Genomic DNA, 26,828 nt, shown 5'->3' with positions numbered 1-26,828 from the left:
GTTTCTATATTTGAAAATGTGTGAATTTAATTTGCTGTTATTTAACTATAAATGATACTGAGCATCTTTTCACATGTACAAGGCCTCATTTTAATTTTACTTCTATGAATTACATGTCTTTTTATTTTCTATGTTTCTTTTTTATGAGAATTTTCTGTAGGTATATGGTTAAGTTCCACATATATTTGAAATTGTAACAGTATCAAAAACACAAATAATTTCTACTTCTTTGCAAGTCAATACATTTATTTTTCCAACTGAAACATTATGGAAAAAATGTTTTTCTTTAGTGTCCATTTGGAAAAATGCATTACCATACACAACAATTAAATTATGGTCTTAGGGGAAATTGTTCATTATGCCAAATAAAATGGCTATATCTTATTTTAACACTTATATGAAATTAACTGTATCCAATTGTCAGTTATTTTCCCTATTGTAAGTTTTTTACTTCTTGTTTCATCTTTTCTATCTAAGCTTTCTTTTGTTTACAGGCTCCTCAATAATAATATACTGATAATGTTTTGTGATTTTTCAGTATTCATGCTTTGCTTGTTGGTTTGTTTTATGGAAGGTCTATGCCAGAAAGGAGGCCTTAAAGGGAGGTTTGGATAAAACTATAAGCCTTCAGAAAGATCTATCAGAGATGCATGAATGGATGACACAAGCTGAAGAAGAATACCTAGAGAGAGATTTTGAATATAAAACCCCAGACGAATTACAGACAGCAGTTGAAGAGATGAAGGTAAAATAAACCAAATGAAACAAATTGTGCTGCTGCAAAATCTGCTCTTTTCTTTGTTTAATAGTAGACGTTGCTTTTTGATTAATTTAGCTCTAAGTTTGATATACACTGTGTAGAATCTTAAATTTTCTTGTAATAATTTTATGCATGGTGATCAAAACAACTATTGACAATCACAGTTTGGAACATTTGTCCCTTGAAATTATGTACTATTAAGAGATCAGAATCCGCTACTCACCTTAAATATTTCTAGCTGATCCAAATTCAAACTGGACTATGTCGAAGTGTTATTGAAGTGAAAGTTGGAAATGTCATTAATAGGTTCTGTTATTTTGGTGGTTTGAAGAGGTTTTTTAGAATTTGGGAGTACTAAATATTTTAGCTGATGGGCTCTAATATGGATGGATAAAAGGACTGCATTTACACACACTTATTTTGAAACAATAGGATTAAAAGAATATAACATTGATTTAGGACCAAGGAAACTGGTATGTAGCAGGGACTTGGTGAGGCCAGGTAATCGAATCTACACAGCAGTATTTCAGTATGGCCCTGGGCATCTCAGTAGTCAGTGTAATTCTCTATTTTCTCATGTGTAAATCACCTCATTTCATAACTTGAAAGTATGAACTAAAGATTGAAATGTACATGTAAGTAAGTTGCCAGGCTCAGAGTGAGCACTCAGTGATGATAATTATTATCTTTATGTACTAGCAGTAACATATTACTTAACTGCATTAGCCTAGGTGAACTCTTAATAGATAGTTGTTTGGTTTGAGTCCTCATAATGGAGCAAAATCATTTTAGAGCCAGAAATTTGGATTTAAACTTGTTTTGGCCCCTTTTCAATTGTGCAACCTTGGGCGATATAAACCCAGTGAGCTTTCATTCCCTTGTTTGTGAACTAGCTATGAAAAAATACCTGCTTTTCAGAATTATTTGAAGGTTGAAATATGAAAGTCCTAATGTAATGCACAAAATAGATGTCCAAAACTAGGGAAATATTGTTGTCATCTATTATTATTCTTGCTGCATGGTAAGAAGTTAATTACATGCACTTTATCATATAATTTACATCATCATTGAGTGAATATTTATTATAATTAATAGGATGTGCTCACAGGAAAACTCAGATGTTTAAATATCAAATATATCATGTGGGTTTAAATATAAAATTAAAACATAAAAGGAAGACTATATTTGTATCAGCAGTAATAGTTTTAGAGTATTAAAAGCTGCAAAATTATTCTAACCTAACAATATCATGTATCATTTATTCATTTATGAGAAAATATTTATTGCATACTATTTCAAACATCCTTCTAGGCACTGAACAAGTGGTGAGCAATAAATAAAAGCTACCCATCTTCTTGGAATTTGCATTCTAGTTGGAGGGGGACAGGCAATGAATGGAGGTATAAACTCACTTGAAATCATGATAATTTGCCTTAAAATAAAGCAGGAATGTGAAATAAAGAATAATTCAAGTTTGTGTGGGAGTTGGTGGTGGTGAGATGCTATTTTAGAAAGGGTTAACTTGTAGGGCACTTGTGAGGAATTACATTTAATCTGATATATGAATCATAAGGAAAAGCCAACCTTAAAAAAATATGGAGCCACATTACAGTTAGCTAGAAGAGCTCCTGAAGAGACACTAAGGTAATTGGGAAGAGAAAGAGGCCCACTTGCCTGAAGAGAGTAAAATGGGATAAATGACCTGAGATGATTTGGATGGGCTGAGTGGATAGCTGCTAACACAGGAGCTTTGGGGAATTTCAAGGGGTTTTCATTCCAAGTGAACTGGGAAAACCATTGGAAGGTTTCAAATAGGTACTATAGTTTTAAATTTGACTGTGGGGAGATCACCATTAGGGAAATTATATCATTATAGAATTTTAGAACTGGAGGGTACTTTGGAAGGAAACTAGTCTACACTTCTCTCTGCTGATCAGAAAACAGAAATTCCCAGATAGGTCAAACAATATACTGTCAGAGTCACAGACTTTATCTGTGGTAGAATCAAGAATGTATTTCCCTCCATCTTTGTCCCATTCTAAGCTATAATATGCCATTCCATTTTATTCCATTCCATTCCATACTATCCTACTCTCTGAAGCGTGTGCCATCTGGTTGCCTTTGCCCTCACATCTCAGTCTCTTCATGGATGTTCTCATTATCTCTTATCATACAAGTTAGCCTCTACTTCAGATCCCTAAGTAAATAATCAGCAGTCAGCTTATGCGCAGCTGTTCTTTCTTTTTTTTTTTTTTTTCTGGTTCCTTTGTTTGGGTCTGGCCCTCTTCCCTTGTTCCTTGAACACTTTGTTTATCTAACTACTCAGTCAGATACCTTTTTCTTTTCCAGTGCAAGAGGGTAGACTGTCTCAAATTAAAAAAAAAAAAATTACAAACAATCCCTGAAATGAGTGGCCCAACCCATTAGTCCACATTGATTTGCATATTTAAATAACTGGTATAAATACAAAATTGATGCATATTTGGGTAATATTAAAAAGAAAAAAAGCTCAGGCAGCCTGTGCCAACAACAGCAAAAGGAGTTGGCATTTCTTGTTTTTTCTGTCAGTCAAGGTAATCTCTTTCTTTCTGTTTCACTACCTAGAGGGTAGTAATAGTACCTTGTCCAGGCCTCTACCTGTGCTCGTATTGAGAGTAAATTTATCTTTATTGTCTGAAGATACTGATAGACCTACTTTGACATCTCTCCCTGATTTACTGAAATAAAAAGTAGAGACCATCTTCTGTTTCTTTACTTTTCTCTCCTGCATTTACTTGGAAATGATGATGTTCATTTTGACTTCTTTTTTCCCTGTAAACACAACTTTTCCATTAACATAAAAGAGCCAAGAGGAGCATTTCATGAGCAACATCTAATTCCAGGATTCTTTTGGAGGTCTACAATGACTATATGCTGAAATTTTATATTAAATCACTTTAAAAGAAACTCTGGGACTTCCCTGGTTGTGCAGCAGCTTAAGGATCCAGCATTGTCATTTCAGTGGCCTTGATTGCTGCCATGGCACTGGTTTTATCCCTGGCTCAGGAACTACCACATTTTGTAAGCACGGCAAAACAAACAAACATACAAATTCAAAATAAAAGCAAATGAAAAACCCTCTGGAAATTCAGTTCTTAACTGTTTTCATTCTTTCTCTTAAAAATTTTTACACTATTTTAACTCTAGTCCTAGTGTTTACTAGGAGTTACATAAATGCATTTGCTGTTCTTATTTGGTGGGTAAGAGGCTAGAGCAATGATTTCCCCCAATGGAGTGAGCATCAGAAGCACTTGGAAGTCTCTTAAAACACAGACTTATCAGCCACACCCTGGGATTTCTGATTCAGTGAGTCTGAGGTGGAGCCTTAGATTTTTCATTTCTAAAAAGTTTCCAGATGGAGCTCCCATCATGACACAGTGGAAATGAATCTGACTATTATCCATGAGGGTGTGGGTTTGGTCCCTGGCCTCGCTCAGTGGGTTAAGGATCCGGTATTTCCATGAGCTGTGGTGTAGGTCGCAGATTTGGATCCCCTGTTGTTGTGGCTGAGGCATAGGCCCGTGGCTACAGCTCCAATTTGAGCCTTAGCCTAGGAACCTCCATATGCCATGGGTGTGGCCCTAAAAAGACTAAATAAATAAATAAATGAATAAATAAAAAGTTTCCAGGGCATGGCAAGGGATAATTTCCAACATGATTCCAAGGAACCATGCTTTGAAAACCACTGGTTTGAGATAGTGGCAATGAAAAGTGTCTGAGATTAGGATGGTTAGATTCATAGAAATATACTGAACAAAAGCCACCACTTCTGACAAGGATTAAGTCTAACTATACTGGTCATTTCATTTTCTACCTCTCTCTACAGTGGAGAAATCTGTCCTCATGTGGACAAGAACTCCTTTTTTCATATCTGTCTGAATCTTTACCAATTTCTAATCCTAATTTAAAAAAAAAATTATGAAAGCCTACAAGTCAGGGAAAATGTATATTATTCTGCATTTTATGATAGTTGCATGGGTTGTTTGTAACTTGCATAAAATGTAATTTTGTTCAGTGGATCCATTACATCATGTTCCTTCTTTGTCTCACAGAGGTTTTGAGATGAGCTTAACAGAAGCTATGAGAAAGAAAAGATGTAACTCCCAGGATAATTTACTTAATGTTCTCTGGACCTCAGTTTTCTGAGATATAATGTAGAGAAAACAAAACTCATTTCACAAGGTTTTGTTAAAGATCCAATGAGGTAGCACAATAGGCAGCAGCAATACTAAGTGATTAATGTTTGTCAAAGTTGTTTCTAATGCAAAATTACAATAGCCAAAATATGGTTTGTGTAGAAACATCTCATGGTCAGTGTGCCAAAACCATATTTATTTAGAATTTTGAAATATTTTCAATGAAATTAAAATCAGTGAAGGCAGTAATTTAGTAGTCAAAACAATTTGCATTTGCTATCATATTTTATATTTTTTAAGACATTACAGTATTAAATTCAAAGGCATAAATTAATTGTGCTGAAAAATAGAATGGCATTTTATAGCTCTCTTTGTCCATGTCCTGCCCATATCCTCTTACTTTCACTACTATACTGCATATAGGTACAATGCATATAGGTTCTTGCCAGAACCTGTGTTTCTTTACCTGAGGGCTTTCCGATGCCATTAAATCCCACTTTTTATACCCGAGTATGGCTTCACATACTAGGAAATTAATATTTCCCCAACAGTGTTCAACCAGTGATGAGAGATGGTACATACATACCCCAGTGCACTCACTTGTGGGTAGGATAAGCCTGAGACTTGTGTTTCCCAGAGTTTCCTAGCATGATTAAACTCCAGTTACCAGCAGCAATTGCCGGGTTTAATAAACATACCCTTCCAATCTCTATTTCCTTTCCTGTCTCCCATCTCCCTACGACTATTTGCTTCACATTGCACATAACACATAACTTGCTTACACTCAAAAGCTTATCTCAGGGTTGGCTTCATAGTAAGACCAAGGGCAACACTCCTGAAGTTGATCAAGTTGAATTTATTACCTTTGGTGATGAGGGAGAATACACACCATGGGGAACCATGAGTTTTATGGGTAATAGGATATACAAACCTGTTGTAGGATTTGGGCTTGTGTTAGATGATTTAATGGTGGGCTCTATGATTGGGTGTCTTTTTTTGTGAATACTTTTATTTATTTATTTATTTTATTTTTTCATTACGTTTTCTTTTTTTTTTCCCCACTGTACAGCATGAGGACCCAGTTACACATACATGTATACATAATTTTTTCTCCCATTGTCATGCTGTGTTGTAAGTATCTAGACATAGTTCTCAGTGCTACACAGCAGGATCTCATTGTTAGTCCATTCCAAAAGCAATAGTTTGCATCCGTTAACCCCAAGCTCACAATCCCTCCCACTCCCTCCTCCTCCCCCCGGGCAACCACAAGTCTATTCTCCAAGTCCATGAACCTTTTCTCCAAAGGTTCATTTGTGCTGTATATTAGATGTCAGATATGAGTGATATCATATGGTATTTGTCTTTCTCTTTCTGACTTACATCTTAATACATTTTTCCTGGAAGGAGAGAAGGCTAGAGTGAGGCTGAAGGTGTAATTGATAAAGAAGCAACAGTGACTCATTAACCAGGATATTAAAGTATTTGGTATTTTGTGGTTTGGAAATGTTTGCTTTTATCTATATTCTAACTTGATTATGGAGTGATATTGTCATGATGTGCATTGGTAACAAAGTGTGATGTCTGATATTGATATTCTGTGAAACAGTTTATCTTCATCACAAGAATACTAAGGCATAGCTGCAAGGGGCCACTTCCCTCATGTCAGGAGCTTCTATTCTCTGTCTCTTTATCTTAATGTGTTTTCAGTTCCTGAACACAATTTTTTTTTATCAAAATATGTTCCCAAATATAGCATTAAGAAGACTTATTTATATGTTAATTATCCTTTGATTTAAATAATGATATTTGTACTGATTTCAGTATTATTTATCCATCTGAAAAAGTTAGAAGTGATTTCAATTTTAGACTATATTTTTGAACCTAGTTAGTATTGAAATATTTATTTCTTGCTTGTTTTGTATACGTGTGTGTGCATATTCTCTGTAAATACATATACACATACAGACTAATTTTCAAGCTATTCTGATTAAAGATCTGTTACATTCTGATTATAAATTTTATCCTGAAAGTTTCCAGTTTTAAGTAAACTCAAATTTATGGCAGTGATTGCTGTCAGTATTGGATTTATTTTTACTAATCTCATTCTAACAGATGTTCAAGGAAGAAAGAATATGATATATAGGAATGCATCTTGGAAATAAAGTCATTGCCTTGCTATTAAAAGGGAATTCTTTTTTTAATTTTTATTAAAGTATAGTTGATTTACAATTGTGTGCAAATTTCTGCTGTATAGCAAAGTGACCCAGGCATATATATATGGGCATATAGGCATATATATATATTCTCTTTCTTATATTATCTTCCATCCTGGAATATCCCAAGAGACAGGATATAGTTTCCTCTTTTATACAGTAGCACTTCATTGCTTATCCATTCTAAAGGTAATAGTTTGCATTTATTAACCCTAAATTCTCTGTCCGTCACATTCCTTCCGCTTTCTCTCTTGGCAACCTCAAGTCTGTTCTCTATGTCTGTGAGTCTATTTCTGTTTTGTAGAAAGGTTCATTTGTGCCATATTTTAGATTCTACATTTAAGTGATATCATGTGATATTTATCTTTCTAAGAGGACATTCTTTATTTTTCAGAGAGCTAAAGAAGAGGCCCAGCAAAAAGAAGCAAAGGTGAAACTCCTCACTGAGTCTGTAAACAGTGTCATAGCTCAAGCTCCACCTGCAGCACAAGAGGCCTTAAAAAAGGAACTTGACACTCTAACCACCAACTACCAGTGGCTCTGTACCAGGCTGAATGGGAAATGCAAGACTTTGGAAGTCAGTTGCTTTTCTTGATCTTTATCAATTACTATATGTCAACTTAAGATTGTATGTGAAGCATAGTGACTAAGAACATGAACTCTGGTTTAAGACTACTTAGTTTAAGACTGCTTAACTTATATAAACCTGTTTCATTTCTGTAAAATGAACATAAAATAATACCTATTTCATAGGGTGCTTATAAAATTAAATGAGCTATTTTATTTAAAGTACTTAGCCTAGCACTCAATAAATGTGAACAGCTTCCAGTCTGTCTTTTTATTATAACCCTTATTGTTATTAGGTCACCAAATCCCACAAGTTTTCTCAAGATTTATAGAAATTGGTCTCTCTTTTTTATATATTGAATGTCCCTAAAATCATATGAATGTCTTAACATGAAGGTATTCTGGGGAGAATGTCTATCTTATTATAGTTATATTTTGTAATTGCTGTGTCCTTTAGAGTTCTTTATAAAACGTATTGTCTACTTAGCTTTTTTTGGACATTTTATATTATATTTATTTATTATCGTAAGTCCTACTTTATCTTTCCTACATGACTTACACCTTAGGTTAAGATGATGTGAATATAGTTGATAAAGAATTCAGATACCTCAAGTGATTATCATGTAATTGTATCAAAAATGAACTATGATTCTCCTTGTGAAAATACTGTTTACTAACAGTGGTTATTGTTTCAAGAAACACACAACTTTCCCTACAGCACAATGGTATTGCCTACAGGTACTGCGCACTAGTTGGCCTTTAGATTAACTTCCCTCGCATAAACTGAGTCGTCTTTGTGAATATGGTTGATAAAGAATTTGGGTGCCCATTATTGCTGAAGAACATGATTGTTCAGGGAGCTTTTTTATATTGAGTGTTTAATATTTAAAGGCAGATACAATTCAGACCAGTAAAGTAGAACTTTAAAAATATTAAAACTGTATCTTTTACCCTGTACCCAAGATGTTTCCAGTATTTTAGCTTTCTAATTGTAAAATATGAAGTCCAAGTTTCTCCATTATCAATTCTAATTCCTTCTTTATTTAGCATCCCGTGTTCACTTTTTATCCAATTTACTCCTCATACCCTTGGCTAGTGTCTTCTATATCCCAGGAACTATTATAGTTGCTGAGGATATAATGTAAAATTTCTTATATAAGTGCTACAGAAAATAAAACAAAGGGAAGCAAAGGGATAACTGTAAATTTTAAGGAAGGCACAATTGATTCACTACCATGTTATATGGGAGGAGGACTTTTTATATCTAAGCATTCAAATAAAACATTAAATATCTTCTTAAATTCTTTATATTATCATTATATTTTGCTTTCTATTATTCATACTGTTCATTTAATAATATGCTTATCCACCAGAAATCTATTTTGGGGTATGTTTCCCAAAGGAATCTTTTATTTTCATATTAATAACAAAATTGTCAAGATTTTTTATGAATTAGCCTTACATTTTTCATCTTTTACTGACACTTCTAAACTTTCCTCTTTGTCTTAAAGTTATCAAGTTATTTATTTTTATTCCTTTCCCACTGATTTGGAATACATATGCTATTTATTTTATCTTAATGGGATCCTTAATTATTATCTTGCATACCTTAATCAAAAAGCCCACCAATAATAAATATTTCTATGTACTCTCTAGCAGTGAATGATATAGTAGAACCACTAGAATATTTTAGTTGAATTTATTTCCCATCTTCCATATTATTGCTGTACCTTATTTCTTACTCCTCTAAATTAGTGCCGTTGCCACTGCTTTTGTCGTAATTATCATTAATTTTAATTATAATTATTTAGTTTGGACACTACTATTTTACCAATTTCTGTGATGATTTTGCTTTTTGTATCATTCTTTTGGTTCTGCTCTCTCACTGAGTATGAACAGAAAATGCTCTCAGATTTTATATGACTGAAAACTCTTTTTTGTGCCCTCAGTATTGAGCCTGGCTGATTATATGATTATGTTGGGGGAGTTATTTTTTACAAAACTGAAAAATGTTTTTCTATTGTCTTCTAAAGTGTATGGCTGTCAAATCTGCTGTTAAATTATTGTTTCTTTTAATTTTCTCTGGTACATTTTCATTTTTTTTTGTCTTTGAAGCTTTCCAGTTTCCATCTATCTATGCATAATTTGTCTTCATTTATACCTTGTCATCTGGTGTATTAATAAGAATGGAAAGATTATTTCTCTCTTTAGTGGTCTCCATTAACTGAAGGTTTTCTTTCTCCCAATCTCCGCATTCTTTCCTAGGGGAACCTTTATTAGATTTATGAAAAATCTCCCCATTCTATATTCTGATTCTTGGCTTCTCTTTAATATTTTCTGTATTTCTATTTAATCTTTTGGATTCATGGTAATTTTCTAAAATCTCTCTTCCAATTCACAAGTTCTCTCTTCAACTGCCTACTTCTAATTTATTCTTTGATATACAAATATATTCATCTCTATCCATATGCACATCTAGTTGTGTGTGTATTTTTTCAAAGACCGTATTTTCCATTTCCCAAGGTTTTACTTAGTTGTTTTGCAAATCTGTCTTGTCTTTTCCACAATCTTCTGCTTTTGTGTAATCATTTCTGTTTCTCCTTTTAGTTAAACAATTTAAACTTATGTAATATATTTGATTGAAAAGTCTCAGCTTAATGAGTAATAAGCATGAAACAGTTTTATTTTTCCAGTAACTAAGGTGAAACATGTTTAAGTCCATTTTCTGCCTATAGTTGGCTTTTTAATCCATATTTCAGTCTGATCCCATAACTTCATTTATTTTTGGTCATTGACATTTAGTGTCATATGTATTTTGTTCTCATACTTTATTAAAATCTTCTACTGACTTAATCCTGTGGCTTCAATAATTTATACAATAGTGGAAGTGAGAAAAAGTGATCTTACAGACCCCTTCTCTCAATTTCTGGATAGTAACTTTCTAATTTTGGTATATAGGAAGATAAGGGAGGAAAATAGACTCTTCATCTGATGTTCTATTCTTGGCTGGCTGCAGTTGTAATTAAAATTTTTTGTTAGCACATACACATATCTGTGATGATGAATCTGTTATCACCAAACTCTGTAGGTTATCACCACTGATCTGGCTTGTCTTCTATAGACTTGTTATGGTCTGATAGACCAGTTGGCTTTATTCATATGGACTTTGACCTTCCCAATTTTTTTTCCTAAATATAGATGATAACCTTGGAGTATTTAACAAGAATTTCAGGCTGACTCTTGCCAATAGCTTTATACTACATTGAAAATTAGACCTTTTTGACTCATGCTTTTGTGATCCTCTGGAGTCTTACCCACTTTGTGGGCACTGGCAGAGCCCATATTACATAACTCTTAGGAATGAGAAACTTGAAAGATTTGTCCTTGATTCCTCTCTGGCCATAGCAGCAGCTCAGTAGGGAATGCATGTTAACCATTCCTTTCTGGATATATCCACCTACTTGAAGGGCAATGATCTTTTAGATCCTGTGTGAAGAAAAGGGGACAAGTTGAGTTCCTCCTAAACATCCTAATTAGAAGGTAAGAGAAAAATAATTGCTTAAGTTCTCAAATTCTCTTCTTTTTATGTTCCCCCAGTGACTCCACCATTAGCACTCTCTATTTAAATGAGGGCTTATAGAAACCAGCAGAAGTTCATAAGTATGAACTCTGCTTTTATTTCTTAAGTATGAACTCCGGTTTTCAATCTCAAGAAAAGTATATCCCATTAGAAAATTTTATCAACAGGCTAAACTTATTATAAAATTTGTTAATATTGTTCTGTTATTTCTGATCACAGTGTATAGATTCTACCATTTGTTATAATTATCAACTCCCAGTGAATTTCCTCACATGGCTTGTGATTTTTTATTTCTGAGATAGTGTATTTTCCTGGAAATTCCTTCTGTGCTAGGTTACTGGAGGGTCTTTATGAGTCTTTTCTATTTGTTTCTACCAGAGTCTGAGAGATGTTATATTCTATCCTCATGTTTCATATAAACTTAGGTTTCAATTTCTTATGAGTGGATTCTTATTTTCCAACCGAAATCCAAAGAATTATCATCTTTCTTGCCAATTCCTTACATTCTAATAGATGTTGTTGTTCTTGTCTCCAGGATCATGGACACCCAACTTTATTCTTTTCCATTTCCCTGGAATGCATGATACAAATGCCTCTTTTCCCATCCCAAGTTAATGTCAAATACTTCAGCTTTTATGTTCTGATATGCCAATATTTTGTTAAGCTTAGTTTCCCAGCCTTTAGTGCCCTTAACTTCCCTCTTTGTTTCTGCCACCTGAGGATTTTTCATTTGTTTCATAAAGCAGCTGTGAATTTAGAATGTTTTAAAAATATTTTATCAAGAAGTTCAGTATGACTGAAGCAGGGTGGGAGGAGGAATTACCACATCAGTTCCATATACCCTTTTGAATGGTAGTTTCCTGTTTCATTTGTACTCTCTTCAAAGCCACTTTGAATTTGGTGATTTCAAGGTAATTTTAAGTTCCAAAATGTTAAGTTTAACAATTACTCTAAGTGGTTTTTAGCTCCAATTCAGCCGATAAGACTATATTTTATTTTGCAAAGGTAACCTATAAAGCTGACACATTCGGCCTCTCCAGCTGTGTCCTTCAAATGCATTGAGGACACAAGAGGCCATCCATCCTGATAGTTAAATCAGCAAGGTAGTTCATTACCTCAGTCTGCCCTAAAGTTAATAAGACACATGACTAGTCACATATCCTTGTCTTCAAAGCTCTAAAGTACCTTTCTGTATTTAAGGGGATATTTATATTTTCCGACTGGGATATTTGCCCAGAAGGAAGATAGCCTGGGGTCCAGCAGGAGCTGGAAATGACCCAGATTTAAAATTTCTATCACTTTTTAGAGCAAAATACTTAATTTCATTTTCTGTGGTAAACTGTACATTAAATACCAGACAAAAATTGGTAGGCTGGCAAGGCTGGTTACACTGATATTTTTCATCCGTTAGTGAGGGAGAATGTTCTCCATCATTTGCAAGGGCTATGAGCAAAGGTGAAAATATGGAAAATCTGATACAATTTTTAGTTCTTCCTAAAATAAAACTTCCTTCCTATGCTTCATTTTTGGTGGTGGTGAGAGGATTGCAGGTGATAGCGATTACATTGCTGTATTTATAAATTTGCCCAATATTTATAATCTCAATGCTAATGAAAAATGATTATTTTAATAGTCTTATCCTCTAGTGCATCTTCCTACTCTTCCTCAGCAGACATAATCCTAATCCAGAAAATTTTCTTTATTATTTCTCTGCTTAAACAAATATTTTATCATACACATGTGAGTGCCTGAACAATACACTGCTGAACTTTGCCTGTTTTGAGGGTTATAAAAAGTGGTAGCCTATACTATATAGTTTTCTAAGGTTTGCTCTTTGTGCCCAACATTTTTTGTATCTGAAACTCATCCATATGGTTCTATTTGATGAAGTTTTTATTTTTACTTCCGTGTTCTCTGTGTAAATATGATACAGTATACATTCTCTTGCCACAGAACATTAGGGTTCTTTTCCTTCTTTTTTTATCTTGGTTATTATAAAAAGTACTGAAATGAACATTCTTATAACTTGTCCATGCAAACCAGTTCCTCTGAGGATATGTATTGAAAAGTGGAGATGCTGGGTTGCTAGGTATGTGAATATTTACTTTGTTGAAAATGACAAATTGTCTTCCAAAATGGCCATTCTAATACACACCTACCAGCAATAAATACAAATTTGTGTTAATGCATATTTTCTCTCACACTTGGAATTGTCAAACTTCTAATTTGGTTGGTCAAGATGATAAATATCTCATTGTAATCCTGATATATATTCCCTTGATTAATAATGAGTTCAAACATATTTGTATATGTTTATCAGATATGCATTTATCTTTTTCTTTCAAATACTGGTTCAGGACTTTGTTTCATTTTTCTATTCGGATATTTGTCCATCTTTTAACTGACTTGGCATTCCTTTCATATTCTCATACATCTCATCAATTTTGCAGTTCTTTTCTTCAAGTATGAAGCTGTGTTCCAGTTTCTTCCTTGTGTCTTGATTAATAGAGGGTTTTAAGTCTAATGAAATTAAATTTATTTATCTCCTCCTTACAATTTTTTATAAATTGTCTTATTTTAGATATTCTTCCCCATCCAGAGGTCAGAAAAATATACTTGTATATCTTCTGGAAGCAATCTTAAAATCTTTCTTTGTCTTATATGAGTACTTTTGAATATTAATTTTTTGAGTGTATGTCAAAAGCCACTTAAAAACCATCATATCCTTGAAATAGGTAGTAGTCATATTTTTAATAATAGGAAATAATTTGAAATATGGAAAATCCATATTCACGATGATGGTTACCACTCACAAATACATAATAGCAAATAAAACTAAAAGTAGTCTATCTTTCCAGTAAGAATTGATTGTTAAGGAAATCAAACTAGAGCCACTTAAATGAAACCTGGATTTTTTATTAAAAATATATCTTAGTAATATGTAAAAACATTAGAGAATGTAAAATTTAGTAAAAAGAGAGCTATGGTTAAATTATAATTTTAACTATCAAGTTATTTACATATGATAAAATTTAGAGAAGCTCACAGAAAGGGGCAGTAGTTGATACGTTTGGGTATTATGTTTACATGTGCAGTTTTATACATGCTTATATTTTTTCACTTATTTGATTTTTTTATTGACAGTAGTGCTCTAGAAATAAAACTTGTTATTATAATAAAAAGGTACAAATGATTTTGTTTTCATAAAACATTAAACATAAAAAAATTGAAATTGTATTTATGTATACTTTCAAAAAGTTACTTTTCTTCTAAAATATATTGTTCTAGTTCCAAAACTGTAGTGCTCATGAATTATTTTTTTTAGAAAATAAATCACCAAATCTTGAATTTATTCATGTAATAAAATGTTTCCTTAATGATTTGTAATTACAAACATAGTAGATGCTCAAAATTACTAGTTGCATCTTCTATGATCTACTTCAAAGGAAACATGGAAGATGTAAAATCTGATTTATTTTCAGAAGTTTCAAAAATGGAAATCCAAAATCACACATTCGCTTTTCTATCAAAACATTTCATCTGTATACATATATATTTCTTTCACAGGAAGTTTGGGCATGCTGGCATGAGTTATTGTCATACTTGGAGAAGGCAAACAAGTGGCTAAGCGAAGTAGAATTTAAACTTAAGACCACTGAAAATATTCCTGGTGGAGCTGAGGAAATCTCTGAGGTGCTAGAGGTAATTTGTGAACTAATATAATTATGATAATGTATATACATTTTTGAAAGATGTCAAGAACCAGATAGAAAATAAATGCTATTTGCAGCAACATGGATGGAATTAGAGATTCTCATATTAAGTGAAGTAAGTCAAAAAGAGAAAGAAAAATACCATATGACATCACTAATTTGTGGAATCTAAAACATAGCACAAATGATCCTATCTACAAATAGAAACAGATCATTGGCATCCCAGACTTGTGGTTGCCAAGGGGGCGGGGGAGGGAGTAAGATGGATGGGGAGTTTGGGGTTGGTGGTTGCAAATTGTTATATTTGGCATGAATGGGCAATGGGGTCCTACTTACAGCACAGGGAACTGTGTATGACTGGGTCACTTTGCTGTACAACAGAGATTGAAGAAATATTTTAAATCAACTATAGTTTAATTAAAAAAATAAAAAAATATATAAAACCACGCAAGTATAGTTGCTATGTCTCTCCCAGCACTGGCACTTGGGATAAAACTTCCATTCTTAAGATTTTAAGGAGAATTTAAATAACATAAATTAAAAAACATTGCCTTTTGCTACCTCACTAAGTTCTATGCTGATACTTTTCTTTACCTGCTTAAATCTACTACAGACGTGTAAAGAGAGTTTGAATGCAAAATTTTCCTCCATTGGAATAGAGCTAAACAGGATGATAGTGTAAAAATGTTATTTCTAGTTTAAAAGCTATTGTCACTGAGTTGGAGCATATTTTTAAATTACTTAAAATAATAAGTTTATACCTTACAGAATGTTTTAAGGTATTAAATAACTGTACTTTGGTCCTGGAAATGTATCTTTAAAATGTTAATACATTTTAATACATACAGAATTTTAATACATTTCAAGTTTTATTTTGGAAACTTTTAAAAACTAAAATTTAGTAGTTCACGCTGTAATACAACGGGATCTGAGGTGTCTCTGTAGCTCCAAGATGCTGGTTTAATCTTGGCCCCACACAATTGGTTAAAGATCTGATATTGCCGTAGCTACAGAGTAGTTTGCAACTGCAGCTCGGATCTGATCCCTGGCCCAGGAACTCCCTATGTTGTGGGGTGACCAAAAAAGAAAAGAAAAAATAACCCCTAAAATTTAAAAGAGTTTGCAAAGTGACTCAGTCACATGTGACAGAACAATATAAACCAATTATAATGGAAAAAATAAAAATCATTTAAAAAATAAAAAAAGGAGTTTGCATTCTAAGTTTTGATTTATGTGAATTTCTAACACTTAGGTAATAATTTATGTCCTATGAATTTTATTGTACTTTTGGCTAATCTTTATATGTCACGAATATGTAGTTTTAGCCTATGTATTATGTGTAGAGCCATTTGTAATGCAGCCCTTTTTAAATCTGCTAAAATAAGGTATACAAATTAACCAAAATGTAAGGAAAATGTGAAGTGTTTTAGATGGAATAGAATTGGAATCCTAGGATATTGCAGCAGAAACCTGGGCATGATTGTCTCTAACTTCTTACTTTTGCAAGAGAGTTGTAAAATTGAAGAGGTATCAACAGTGAGAGAGGTCTCAAGTGGACTGTAATATTGTGCCTGTCAGAGATGTTCAGTGGCCAAACATTCATTGTGAACTAAGAGTGTGAAGCATCTTTTAAAAAAGATGAAGCAAACCTGCAACTTATATTGCGTAGTAAAATTATGATGGCCAGAACAAAGGCTGTGATCATGCAGTTGCTACTCAATGAACCGACTGAAACACCTCATTCTTGTTTTTACTACCTGTCAATCCAAAGATGGCTCCTTTAACTCTACTGTGTATGTGTGAAAAGTATGAAGGGCAAAGGGATTTTCTCTAGAGACTGTACCTTTTTTTTTTTTTTTAACGTGGAAAGGAAACTCTGCTCTTGAATTTCTACCTATGTACATTGTCAGAATCATGTCACTTGGCCATTACTAGCTATAAGAGAATTTGAGAAATTGAGTATCTTACCTTCCAGGTTTTAGAGGAGTAGAGCCTCAGAGAAAAAGATGGCTATGAATAATTTTTATGTGCCCTACTCCATAGTTCTGACACAAATCCATGAAGATTCACATGGAGCAACATCATAGTTTTGAAATAATAATGATCTTTCATGTTGTATATCTCAAATACTGCTTTGAGTTGCTTATAACCTAATTATATCTAAATCAGAATATTTTAAGCATTTTGGGTTATTTCAATGAATTTAGAAAAAAAAAGAGAAATAGTAATTATTGCAAATGTGTTTCAGTCACTTGAAAATCTGATGCAACATTCAGAGGATAACCCGAATCAGATTCGCATATTGGCACAGACCCTAACAGATGGCGGAGTCATGGATGAACTGATCAACGAAGAACTTGAGACATTTAATTCTCGTTGGAGAGAACTGCATGAAGAGGTAAGACGAGAGGAGTGAAAAATGTCTTTAAACTAATTTGCATAAATGTCCAGCAAATACTTTTATGCTTCTCAGGCAGAATGAGGAATACTTTAAATATTAGCTCAGTTTCCAAGTTGTAGAAACTTTTAAGTGCTAAACATAGATAAAAATATTTACATGTGTATTATTTTAACTTAATAAACTTTATAAAGTATGAGTTTTAATAGGAAACTCGAGAACATACAAACATAGTAACATGCTCAAATCTTTGAGGGAATAAGTCTAGTGTTCAAAATCAGATCATATCTGACCAGAGTTCTTTTCCCTATGCAAGACTAATCATTATGTGTAGATATCATCATCATCTCTTCCTCTCTGTCTTCAAACATGTACATACACATTTGCTGTGGTTACACATAATCTGTTAATATATGATTTTGTTAGTACCCAAATATTGGACATAGTTTATTCTTCCCAAGTAGTATGAGTTTTAATTTACATATAATAGAGAGATTTTCATATACACATATTGTGTAGATTTTTCAAAAAGAAATCAAAATAAAATAACATATTTCTCTAAATCTAATAATATTTTGCATATAGTCTCCTAAATCAAGAATGGATTATTTGTCAAGAAGGGAAAAAAAAAACCCCTCAAAATGAAGTTTATTTTCATTTGCAAGTGCTAAGCGCATCTATTCCATGTGAGACACTGTTCTAAGGTTTGGTAATAAGTGGGAAAAACTTCCTGTACTTTGCTACTTACAGACATTAATTAGTTAACCAAAAATGTATTGATTTCTTAGTGTGTTTCAGGACATAAAAACCAATAACTTTATAAGATGCAAAATGTGGAGTTCCCATTGTGGCGCAGTGGTTAACGAATGTGACTAGGAACCATGAGGTTGCGGGTTTGATCCCTGGCCTTGCTCAGTGGGTTAAAGATCTGGAGTTGCCGTGAGCTGTAGTGTAGGTGGCAGATGTGGCTCGGATCCCGCGTTGCTCTGGTGTAGGCTGGCAGCTGCAGCTCCGATTGGACCTCTAGCCTTGGAACCTCCATATGCTGTAGGAACGGCCCAAGAAATTGCAAAAAGACAAAAAAAAGATGCAAAATGTTGGATTAGACAATATAGAAAAGGACATACACCTGTGTGGGTCCTCATTGCAAGGTATTTGGGATAGCTTTCCTAGAGAAGATTAGTTGTAAACTACATTTTAGAATAGAAAACAGTCAAGTGGGCAAGTGTAAGAGGGTGATTCCAGGCAAGTGGATGCCAGCATGTGCAAGAACTTGAGATTATTAGATTTTGCTGGAACACAGAATATATATTGGGAGTGGCTGAAGATGAGCGTGAACAAATAGGCCTGAGTGAGATTTCTAAGGGAGATCTAAGTTTCACAAGAAGACTGGTCTATTACCATGCAGTTAGGGTACCACTGAAGAGTTTAACATAAAGTGAGGAGGAGGAGAGTGGTTCCATGATCAGATTACATTACCACTGTGGAGAGTGGGTGGTCTAGGAGATAGGGAGATTATTATTGCAGGCAGTGAGACCAAGTAAGAAACGAACTTTAACTCAGTTGAAGGCAAGGCCATTGTGGATAGGTCCAAAGAAAATGCAAAACGCAGGACGGTATCTGGGTTTATGATTTAGGTGATTGGGTATCTGAATTTTTTAAGAAACAATTTTGAGAAAGTAAGGGGGAAAAAAGGCAAGTTTGGAGGTGAAAGATCACATGTCATTTTTTTGCCCCCATTGAGCCAGATGTGCCTGCTTAACTTTGATATTAACCAGAAACAACTGTTGAGTCAAGAACTTAGGTGTTAGTTTTTTTGGGGAATGATACCAAGAAGGACAAGTGAGAGCATGGGAGGAAAGATGAATGAAAGGTTGGAAGGCTGATAAAGGATGCTTTGATGAATGAGTTTCCATTGTGAGTTACTGGGCTCACTCCCATGGTGGGCTTTAAAGAAATCATGTAGAACACCAGTGTCATAGAGAACACTTAGAATTGTCCTGCTGAGCTAATGGAAACTGGAACATTTATCCACCAATTTTCTTCTCTTTGTATTTTAGGATTGCCTTTGGGTGCATCAAATCCTAGTACTCCTGGGCTGCAGAGAATAGTAAAATTTAAAAATGTGGGTGCTTATGTTGGGAATCTAACAGTGCATGCATATGTTAGCCACCAAATCTTTAGATGGACTCAGAGGACGTGAGGTGAAGGCGTCATGTGAAAGGGCTCAGCAGGGTCTGCTACAGGACTAATGGTGTACCCTGGTAGGGATATTCCAACTCCATCAAGAGAAAAATATACAGCCCCAAAGTTGAAAAGTTTGATTTAGTCTAATCAGGTGGGGAATTTGTCAGGATCCATGCTAGTTAAAACTGTAAAGCTCATGAGATCACCTTAAATAAGCCAAGAGAAAAGAATCACAGACAGAATTTTAGAGATCTATTCCAAATCAAATTTTTTCTCTTTTTATTTTTTTATCATTTACTGATATATAAATATATTTCTACTGTACAGCATGGTGACCCAGTTACACATACATGTATACATTTTTTTTCTCACACTATGTGTTCCATCATAAGTGAATAGACAGAGTTCCCAGTGCTACACAGCAGGATCCCATTGCTAATCCATCCCAAAGGCAAAATTCTGTATCTGTTTACCACAAGCTCCCAGTCCCTCCCACTCCCTCCCCTTCCCCCTTGGCAACCACAAGTCTATTCTCCCAGACCATGATTTTCTTTTCTGTAGAAAGGTAAAAAAGCAAAAGCAAATCATATTTTGAACTGAGGAAACAGTGGTGACAAGAAGAGAAGTAGAAATGATCAAAAAAAAAAAAAAATAAGAAGACACTCAAGTTAAAACCAGGATGCTTAGTAGATAGCAGTTTATAAGAAGGAATCATGAAAAACTGTCAAGTATGGTGGAGAAACTTGGTAAGGGCTAAAAGGTTGTCAATTTTGATGGAGTTTTCCTGGGGACAGAGAGGCTCTGGTGGCAGTGCATTACAGAAGACTTTAGAGAGAAAGAAAAGGCAAAGCAAGTGTGTAATTTTCTTGTGAGGAGCTTGGCGGTGAAGGCAAAGAAGGGTCCTGAGCGGGAATGGTAGCTAGAATGATATGCAGGGAACCTTTTGTTCTTTATATTGGGGAGAAATTTGATCATGTTTAAACTTCAGAAAGAAAGAATTCTTGAGTACTAGAATCTCCGAATGGTCCTTAATCCTGCACTGCTTTTGTTGAATATTCTAGTCATACTTTTTCCATATCAATATAAGAGGCTGAAGACTGGAAATAGGTGATTCTAAACAGTCGTTTGCTTCTTGGCCCTGTTGCACAGTTACTGGACATAAGCAGAAGTAGGTTTTCCAAGGTAGTAACTAGTTCAAGGGTCATTTAAATTCATGTTTTGATATGACATTGGAATGTGCTTGTGTTTATTTTTGAGCTCTAGTGTCAGGTTAGAAATTGCAGTTCAAGCAAAAAAATCAAAAGACACGTTGTAAAACTGATTTGGGCTATGCTGTGAAAAGGCCCAATTTTAATCATCAACCATGTTCAGTGTTTATCTGTTGTGTCCCTAGGGATAGACCATTCTCTGATCCTGATCCTGGCATCATCCTAATTTATGTAATGCTCTTGCAAACCTTAGTAACACAAAAACTACTTACATCTTTATATTTCAAAGGTCTTTGTTGAGGAACTTGATATCTCCCCCAAATAAATAATAATCCAGTTCAACAACAAATTTTGATAAAACACTTTTTATGCTATATCCAAACTGTGTTTTAAAGCATTAAAATTTGAATCAGAAAAACTTGGGTTGGAGTAGCCGCTTGTATTAATCAAGATCAGTTTACAGAAACTACAGAGTAGCTTAAACACTGAGAATTTAAGACAAATATGTATTAAGTATTTACTGTGAATTAATTTTTAAGAGGGGATAGAAGAGAACTGAGAATAATTCCCTGGAGCTGAGGGATAGTACCCAGAGAAGGAACTGACTTGGAAAGTGAGGCACTCTACCCAAGGCTGGGATTCAAACCTGTTTGGAAAGAGTGTGTCAACAGACCATGAAATAGCAAAGAAGTTTTCTCAGTTGACTCATACCAGAGCTAGTACATAGTCAGTGGGCTGAAGTCAGTGTGTGAAGGGAGTTTTGAAGTGGGATGCTGACAAAATTTGTGGAGATATAACCTGTGAGGGATGTTATTGAATTTTCTGGGAAGCTGAATTGGGTGCCTGTTGGATTCCCAGGGAAGCTAGGTATGCTGAGTGCTGCTGAACTTAGGGAAACCAGCTTGGGCTCCAGAAAGCTGCCCTTGTATTTGCCACCTAGGCTGAACTCTCCATTGGAGCACCCACTTAACTTGTTGGAAGACACCTGTAGAGGGTGCTGCTAAAATTTATGGGAAGAGGGTAGAGTACAGATGAGGTGAGCTCCACTGGGTATCCCACAGGCCAACCCAGAGCCACAGGAACGAGAAGTAAAAACACACTGAACAGAAACCTTTTCAGGCTTCCATTTCCTCATCTGTGATAACAGATCCAGATTCATAGGGCTCCCCTGAGAAAAGTATAAAATACTGAAAAGTGCTTTGTTTTCACCAGGTTGTATGCTATAGTATCTACCCTCAAAGCAATGTGTGTGTGTGTGTATGTGTGTGTGTATATACAAAGGGCAAGCATAGACAAGCATGTACATATATTTCAATAGGAAAAACAATGACATGTACATCCCTCCATTATTTAAATAAAATACAGAAGACTGCAAAAGGACTTTTGATCATCTCCCAAGTTTTAAAATTGGAAGGAGTTTTTAATTCTATTTCAGTAGTCAATTAAACAGAATGCTATAGTAACAATAAATAAAAATGAAATAAATAAAGTTGAAACCACTGTAAGCCCTATGCTTATATAAAACATCTAGCCAGTAATAACCTGAGAGTAATTTGGCAACATAAATAAAACATATTTGGTGCTTTAGTGCTTTGATGAAAACCACATCATGTTAGAAATAATATCCTTCTCAAATTCTGTTGTGTTAGTCTTTAATATGCTGATGTGACTTTACAGATAAAATGCCAAGTTAAAAAAAATGGGTAGTAACAGGGTTTTCCTGTGTCTCAGGGTAAAATCTGAGTACTTTAATCAATTCCAGACTACTTAGGTAATAGAGAAACCCCTAATACATTTTTAGTTAAATAAGTCGTTTGGAAGTTCCCATTCAATATTTAGTTGAAAAGACTGGTGTTTTGATGAAATGCAGATGCAGACTTGGGATAAATTATATAAGGGGCTAGGGAAATAAAAATGATTACAGTAAGAGTTTTTAAATTGATTTCTTTTTATAAAAATTTCATTTTATATATTAGATTATTGTAATCAAAAATTCTGTTTTTATTTTTAAGCCATGATTTCTTGGCTTTTTTTTTTTTTTTTTTTGCTTAAGAAAAGGTGGGGTTTTTTTTCCCATTAATAAACACAGTGCCCTTTCACTTGAAAATGAGCCTTAGCCCATTTTCTTCTCAATTAAATGCCTATGTCAGAGGTTTGTGGGGTTTTTTATTGCCTACCTAATGTTTCTTATAGATGCAATTATGCAGAGCAAAGGTAATATTCAATTGCCTGTTAAATCAGTCAAAGAGCCAGAGTTTTATTGCCTATGAATATTTAAAAGAGATAAGCTAGATCCTATTCCTAATTTCAGAGTGTGAGTTTGCATTCAGATAAGTAATAAATTATTTCCATTCCTTGAAAAGGCATCTTCCACTCTTCATAATCATATGGCACTATATTTTCTCCTCACAGTAATGATTTGAGAGATGGTTAGCTAATCAGGAAATAGCTCCAAAAATTGTACCAGATTATCTATTTTTTACAACTTATTACAGAGTGACCAAACAACAGAAGATGTGTCAGTGATACAGCAAAATGTATCACAATAGCAATAATAGTATAATTGTTACAAAGGCCCAGGCACTGCTGTAAGTGTCTGCCATGCATTTTCTCATTTGTTCTTATAATAGCCCTATGGTATAAGGTCTTCTACAGTCCAATTTTGTAGACGTGGAAAGGGTATCAAAGGCCATAAGCCTAGCAAGCTTAAATTCAAATCTCTGCTCTTGGAATCCCCAAGCACGTGATCAGTTGACCATACTACCTCCAGTATCAGGGATATTTTCCTTATAGTAAAAGTAAAATCTTCCCTGTAAGAAGTGAATATTGCATGTAACCAGTTTCCCAATTTCTAAGGAAAGTGTACAGTATGAGCTTAAAAGTATTAGGGATCTTAAATATTGAAATCACACATTTACAAGTCTAAAACATTTACCAGTTCTCTTGATTAGTGATTATTTCATCTTGTGTGTGGATTGTTATTGCCCTTATTTCTATTCTTATTAAAGTCATCTGTAAGTTTTTTAACCTGACATGAAATAGCAGAGAGAGTTTATGAAAAAAGAAGCAAAATCTAAATTGGTTAATTGTGCTTTAGTAGTAATGCTCCTGATAGGCACCTTGAGGGACCCATTAATTGCTCCAGTAATTATGACTTTGAATTGATCACTCAGTGTCACATCTACCCTATCATAAATTGAGCAGAATAGACAAATACTGATTGAAGGAAAACTGTAAAGTGATCCAGGAAAATAAGTGTATATCAGTCATGAGGTCAAAATTATTATTGAAAAGCCATTTGTTTAATAAAATAATATGCCTTATGATTTTATCAATTTGTTTACTTCTTATAAAATATTAATGTCATATAAATAGTAAAAAGCTACTATTTATTGAGTGAATTTTTATGTCATTCCTTGTACTAAGCAATTATAAACTATTAAACTTAATCCTCACATTATTTTTATGAGGTAGATTGGATTAACTCACTGCATATACGTTGAAAAGAGGCTGACTTCCATTTCCAAGGATGAGGCAGAATAAGTATTCTAAAATGCCCTCAACAAAACACCAAGATACTGAGAAATCTAAAAAAAATATATACTTTTTAGTGTTTTCTCTTTTTCAAGAGTGTACAAATAAATCTTTAAAGGCCAGGAGAAAAAAAAATTCAAATCAAACTAAAGTCATAGAAGTAATACAGCTATGAGCACTGACCCTTTCATTGCCTTCAGTGCTAAAAGCTAATACTAGAAATGCAGATTTTGGTCATATTAAGCCGATTGATAGAGAAGAAATCTGAGCCTGATTTTCAAGCAAATAGGGGGACGTGAACAGAGATTCTATGTAGAACTGGGGTTATATCTTCAGTAAAATGATGGATGAGGGTATTTTATATGTTTGCAAAATGTCACAATATAAAAATTTGTCCATCTCTCTTCCTACTCTAAGTATAAAATTAATAGTAATTAACAGTAATTTTTAGTAATTAATAGTAAATAGTAAATGATATTATCTTTAAAAAATGCAATCTATATACCCTATTTATTAAGGACTGGATATGCTGACATAATGAAAACACATAACTGAAAAATTACACTCAATATATATATATGGCTACTGTCCTAAGCTATTATAGTAGTTTACTGATAGTAACTGGAAAGAGCAATATGGACAATAACTTAATCCAGCAGTAGAATAAAAACACCATCAGGCGTTGCCGTGAGCTGTGGTGTAGGTTGCAGATGCGGCTCGGATCCCGTGTTGCTGTGGCTCTGGGGTAGGCTGGTGGCTACAGCTCCGATTCAACCCCTAGCCTGGGAACCTCCATATGCCCCGGGAGTGGCCCAAGAAATAGCAACAACAACAACAACAACAACAACAACAACAACAACAAAAAAGACAAAAGACAAAAGACAAAAAAAAACACCATCAGGAGTACTGAATAAATCTATCCAATTATAATCATATCATCTGAAAAATGTGTAACTGTAAGCCTATTCTTGTAAGGATCACTTTCTTGAGTGTATATCACCATTAAAAGGCAAGGTATCCCTAAGACAAGAGATTAAGTTAAAATAGATCCAAGTTGGTAGCACCCTAGCACTAGTCAGAAGCAAATCCAAAATCTTTAGAAAGAAGTGCTTTAGTATTCTCACAGATTAAATTTTGTGAAATTTGAGCTCAAGATAAAGCCTAAAAGCATAAGAAAACAAGCTATCATGAAGCAAAACAATCACATGCAACACAGAGTGAATTTAGGCCACCTTCCCTACAATTTCAGATATTAGATTTGCCAGATGATTAGTATGAAATAAGTAGGTGAACTGTTAAAGAAATGAATGATAATGAGAATTGAATGAAGAAATAAGACTCTAAAAATTGATGAGGAAGTTTCAAAAAAGCAAAATATAAGTACTAAAATTAAAATTATCACTCTAAAATTGGAGAAAAATGGCTCAGTTTAGTGTATATAAAATAGTTGAAAATGAGTTATGAAAAATTGAAGTATAATATAGTGGATAGTATGAACAAGAAGGCAAAATATATTGGTGGTGGATTATGAATGTTTGGCTTATGTCTAATGGAAGATTCTGAATATGAGAATAAAGAAAATGGATAGACAGGAATATGTGAAGGATACTGAAGAATAATTCCCAGAGCCAGCGACATAATCTGGTTAACCAGGAGTCACAATATATAATATGCAGCATAAATAAATAGTAATCTTCCCTTAGGCATATCACTGTGAAACTGCAGTATTCCAAAGACAGAGATAAATTTACATTAGCAACCATAGAAGAGAGACAGATCATCTTTGAAGGAATGAAATTTATACTGACAGTAGACTTTCTTTTAACTACAACAAAAGAATCAGAAAAAAAATGGAAAAAAATATTTTGAATATGTGAGAAAAAAAAAATTACTGTCATCCTGGAATTCCGAAAGCAGCAAAATGACAAGGACAAATTAGACATTTTTAGAGAAACAGAAATTGAGATTTTACCTCAGCAGACCCTTCCTAAAGGATAGAAATTCCAAAAGAAGGGTCTGAAAATGCCCTGTTAGGAAGAGACATGAGAGAGATGATTCTTTCAACCATGTGAAGACACAGCAAGAAGGAGACCATTTGCAAAACAGAAAGAGGGCCTCACTAGACACTGAATCTGCAGATACCTTGATCTTGGACTTCTCTGCTTCCAGAAATGCATGAATCACTCATATTTTCCTTTATGAACTACGTTCTTTTATCCTCTGCTTGGGCCACTCTTATACCTCTTTATACTGGTGTGTCCATAAGAAAAAAAATATCAAATGTCTTGGCCTCTATCTATAAATAGGCTTCCACCATAAAGAGATGATATTAAACTTATGCTCCATGTGATTACAGAAGGCATTTCTTTACATGTTGTCTCTTCACCTATTTTACTGTTAAGGTAGAAATATAATTTTAAGCAAAAATTTTAGGTCAGTAAGAACATATCTGTATATTAAATTACAGACCAGATTACTTTTATGAACTAAGAT

The 26,828-nt window shown here is 34.0% G+C and overlaps 1 protein-coding gene across 6 annotated transcripts in view; it reads left to right on the top strand.

The window, feature by feature from the left end:
* Positions 1-26,828, top strand: part of DMD (dystrophin) — a 2,144,556-nt gene that overhangs the window by 730,545 nt on the left and 1,387,183 nt on the right. For all 6 annotated transcript variants that reach the window (XM_047764837.1, XM_047764839.1, XM_047764840.1 and 3 more), the window contains 4 exons: positions 575-745; positions 7,543-7,725; positions 14,863-14,997; positions 17,257-17,406. In XM_047764837.1, the coding sequence (XP_047620793.1) occupies positions 575-745; positions 7,543-7,725; positions 14,863-14,997; positions 17,257-17,406 (639 nt within the window). The remainder of the gene's footprint in view (positions 1-574; positions 746-7,542; positions 7,726-14,862; positions 14,998-17,256; positions 17,407-26,828) is intronic.

The sequence above is a fragment of the Phacochoerus africanus genome, chromosome X (genome assembly GCF_016906955.1).
Source record: "Phacochoerus africanus isolate WHEZ1 chromosome X, ROS_Pafr_v1, whole genome shotgun sequence".
Classification (NCBI taxonomy): Eukaryota; Metazoa; Chordata; class Mammalia; order Artiodactyla; family Suidae; genus Phacochoerus; species Phacochoerus africanus.
The sequence above is the reverse complement of the archived record's forward strand: the minus strand, read 5'-3'. Positions and strand labels throughout refer to the sequence as shown.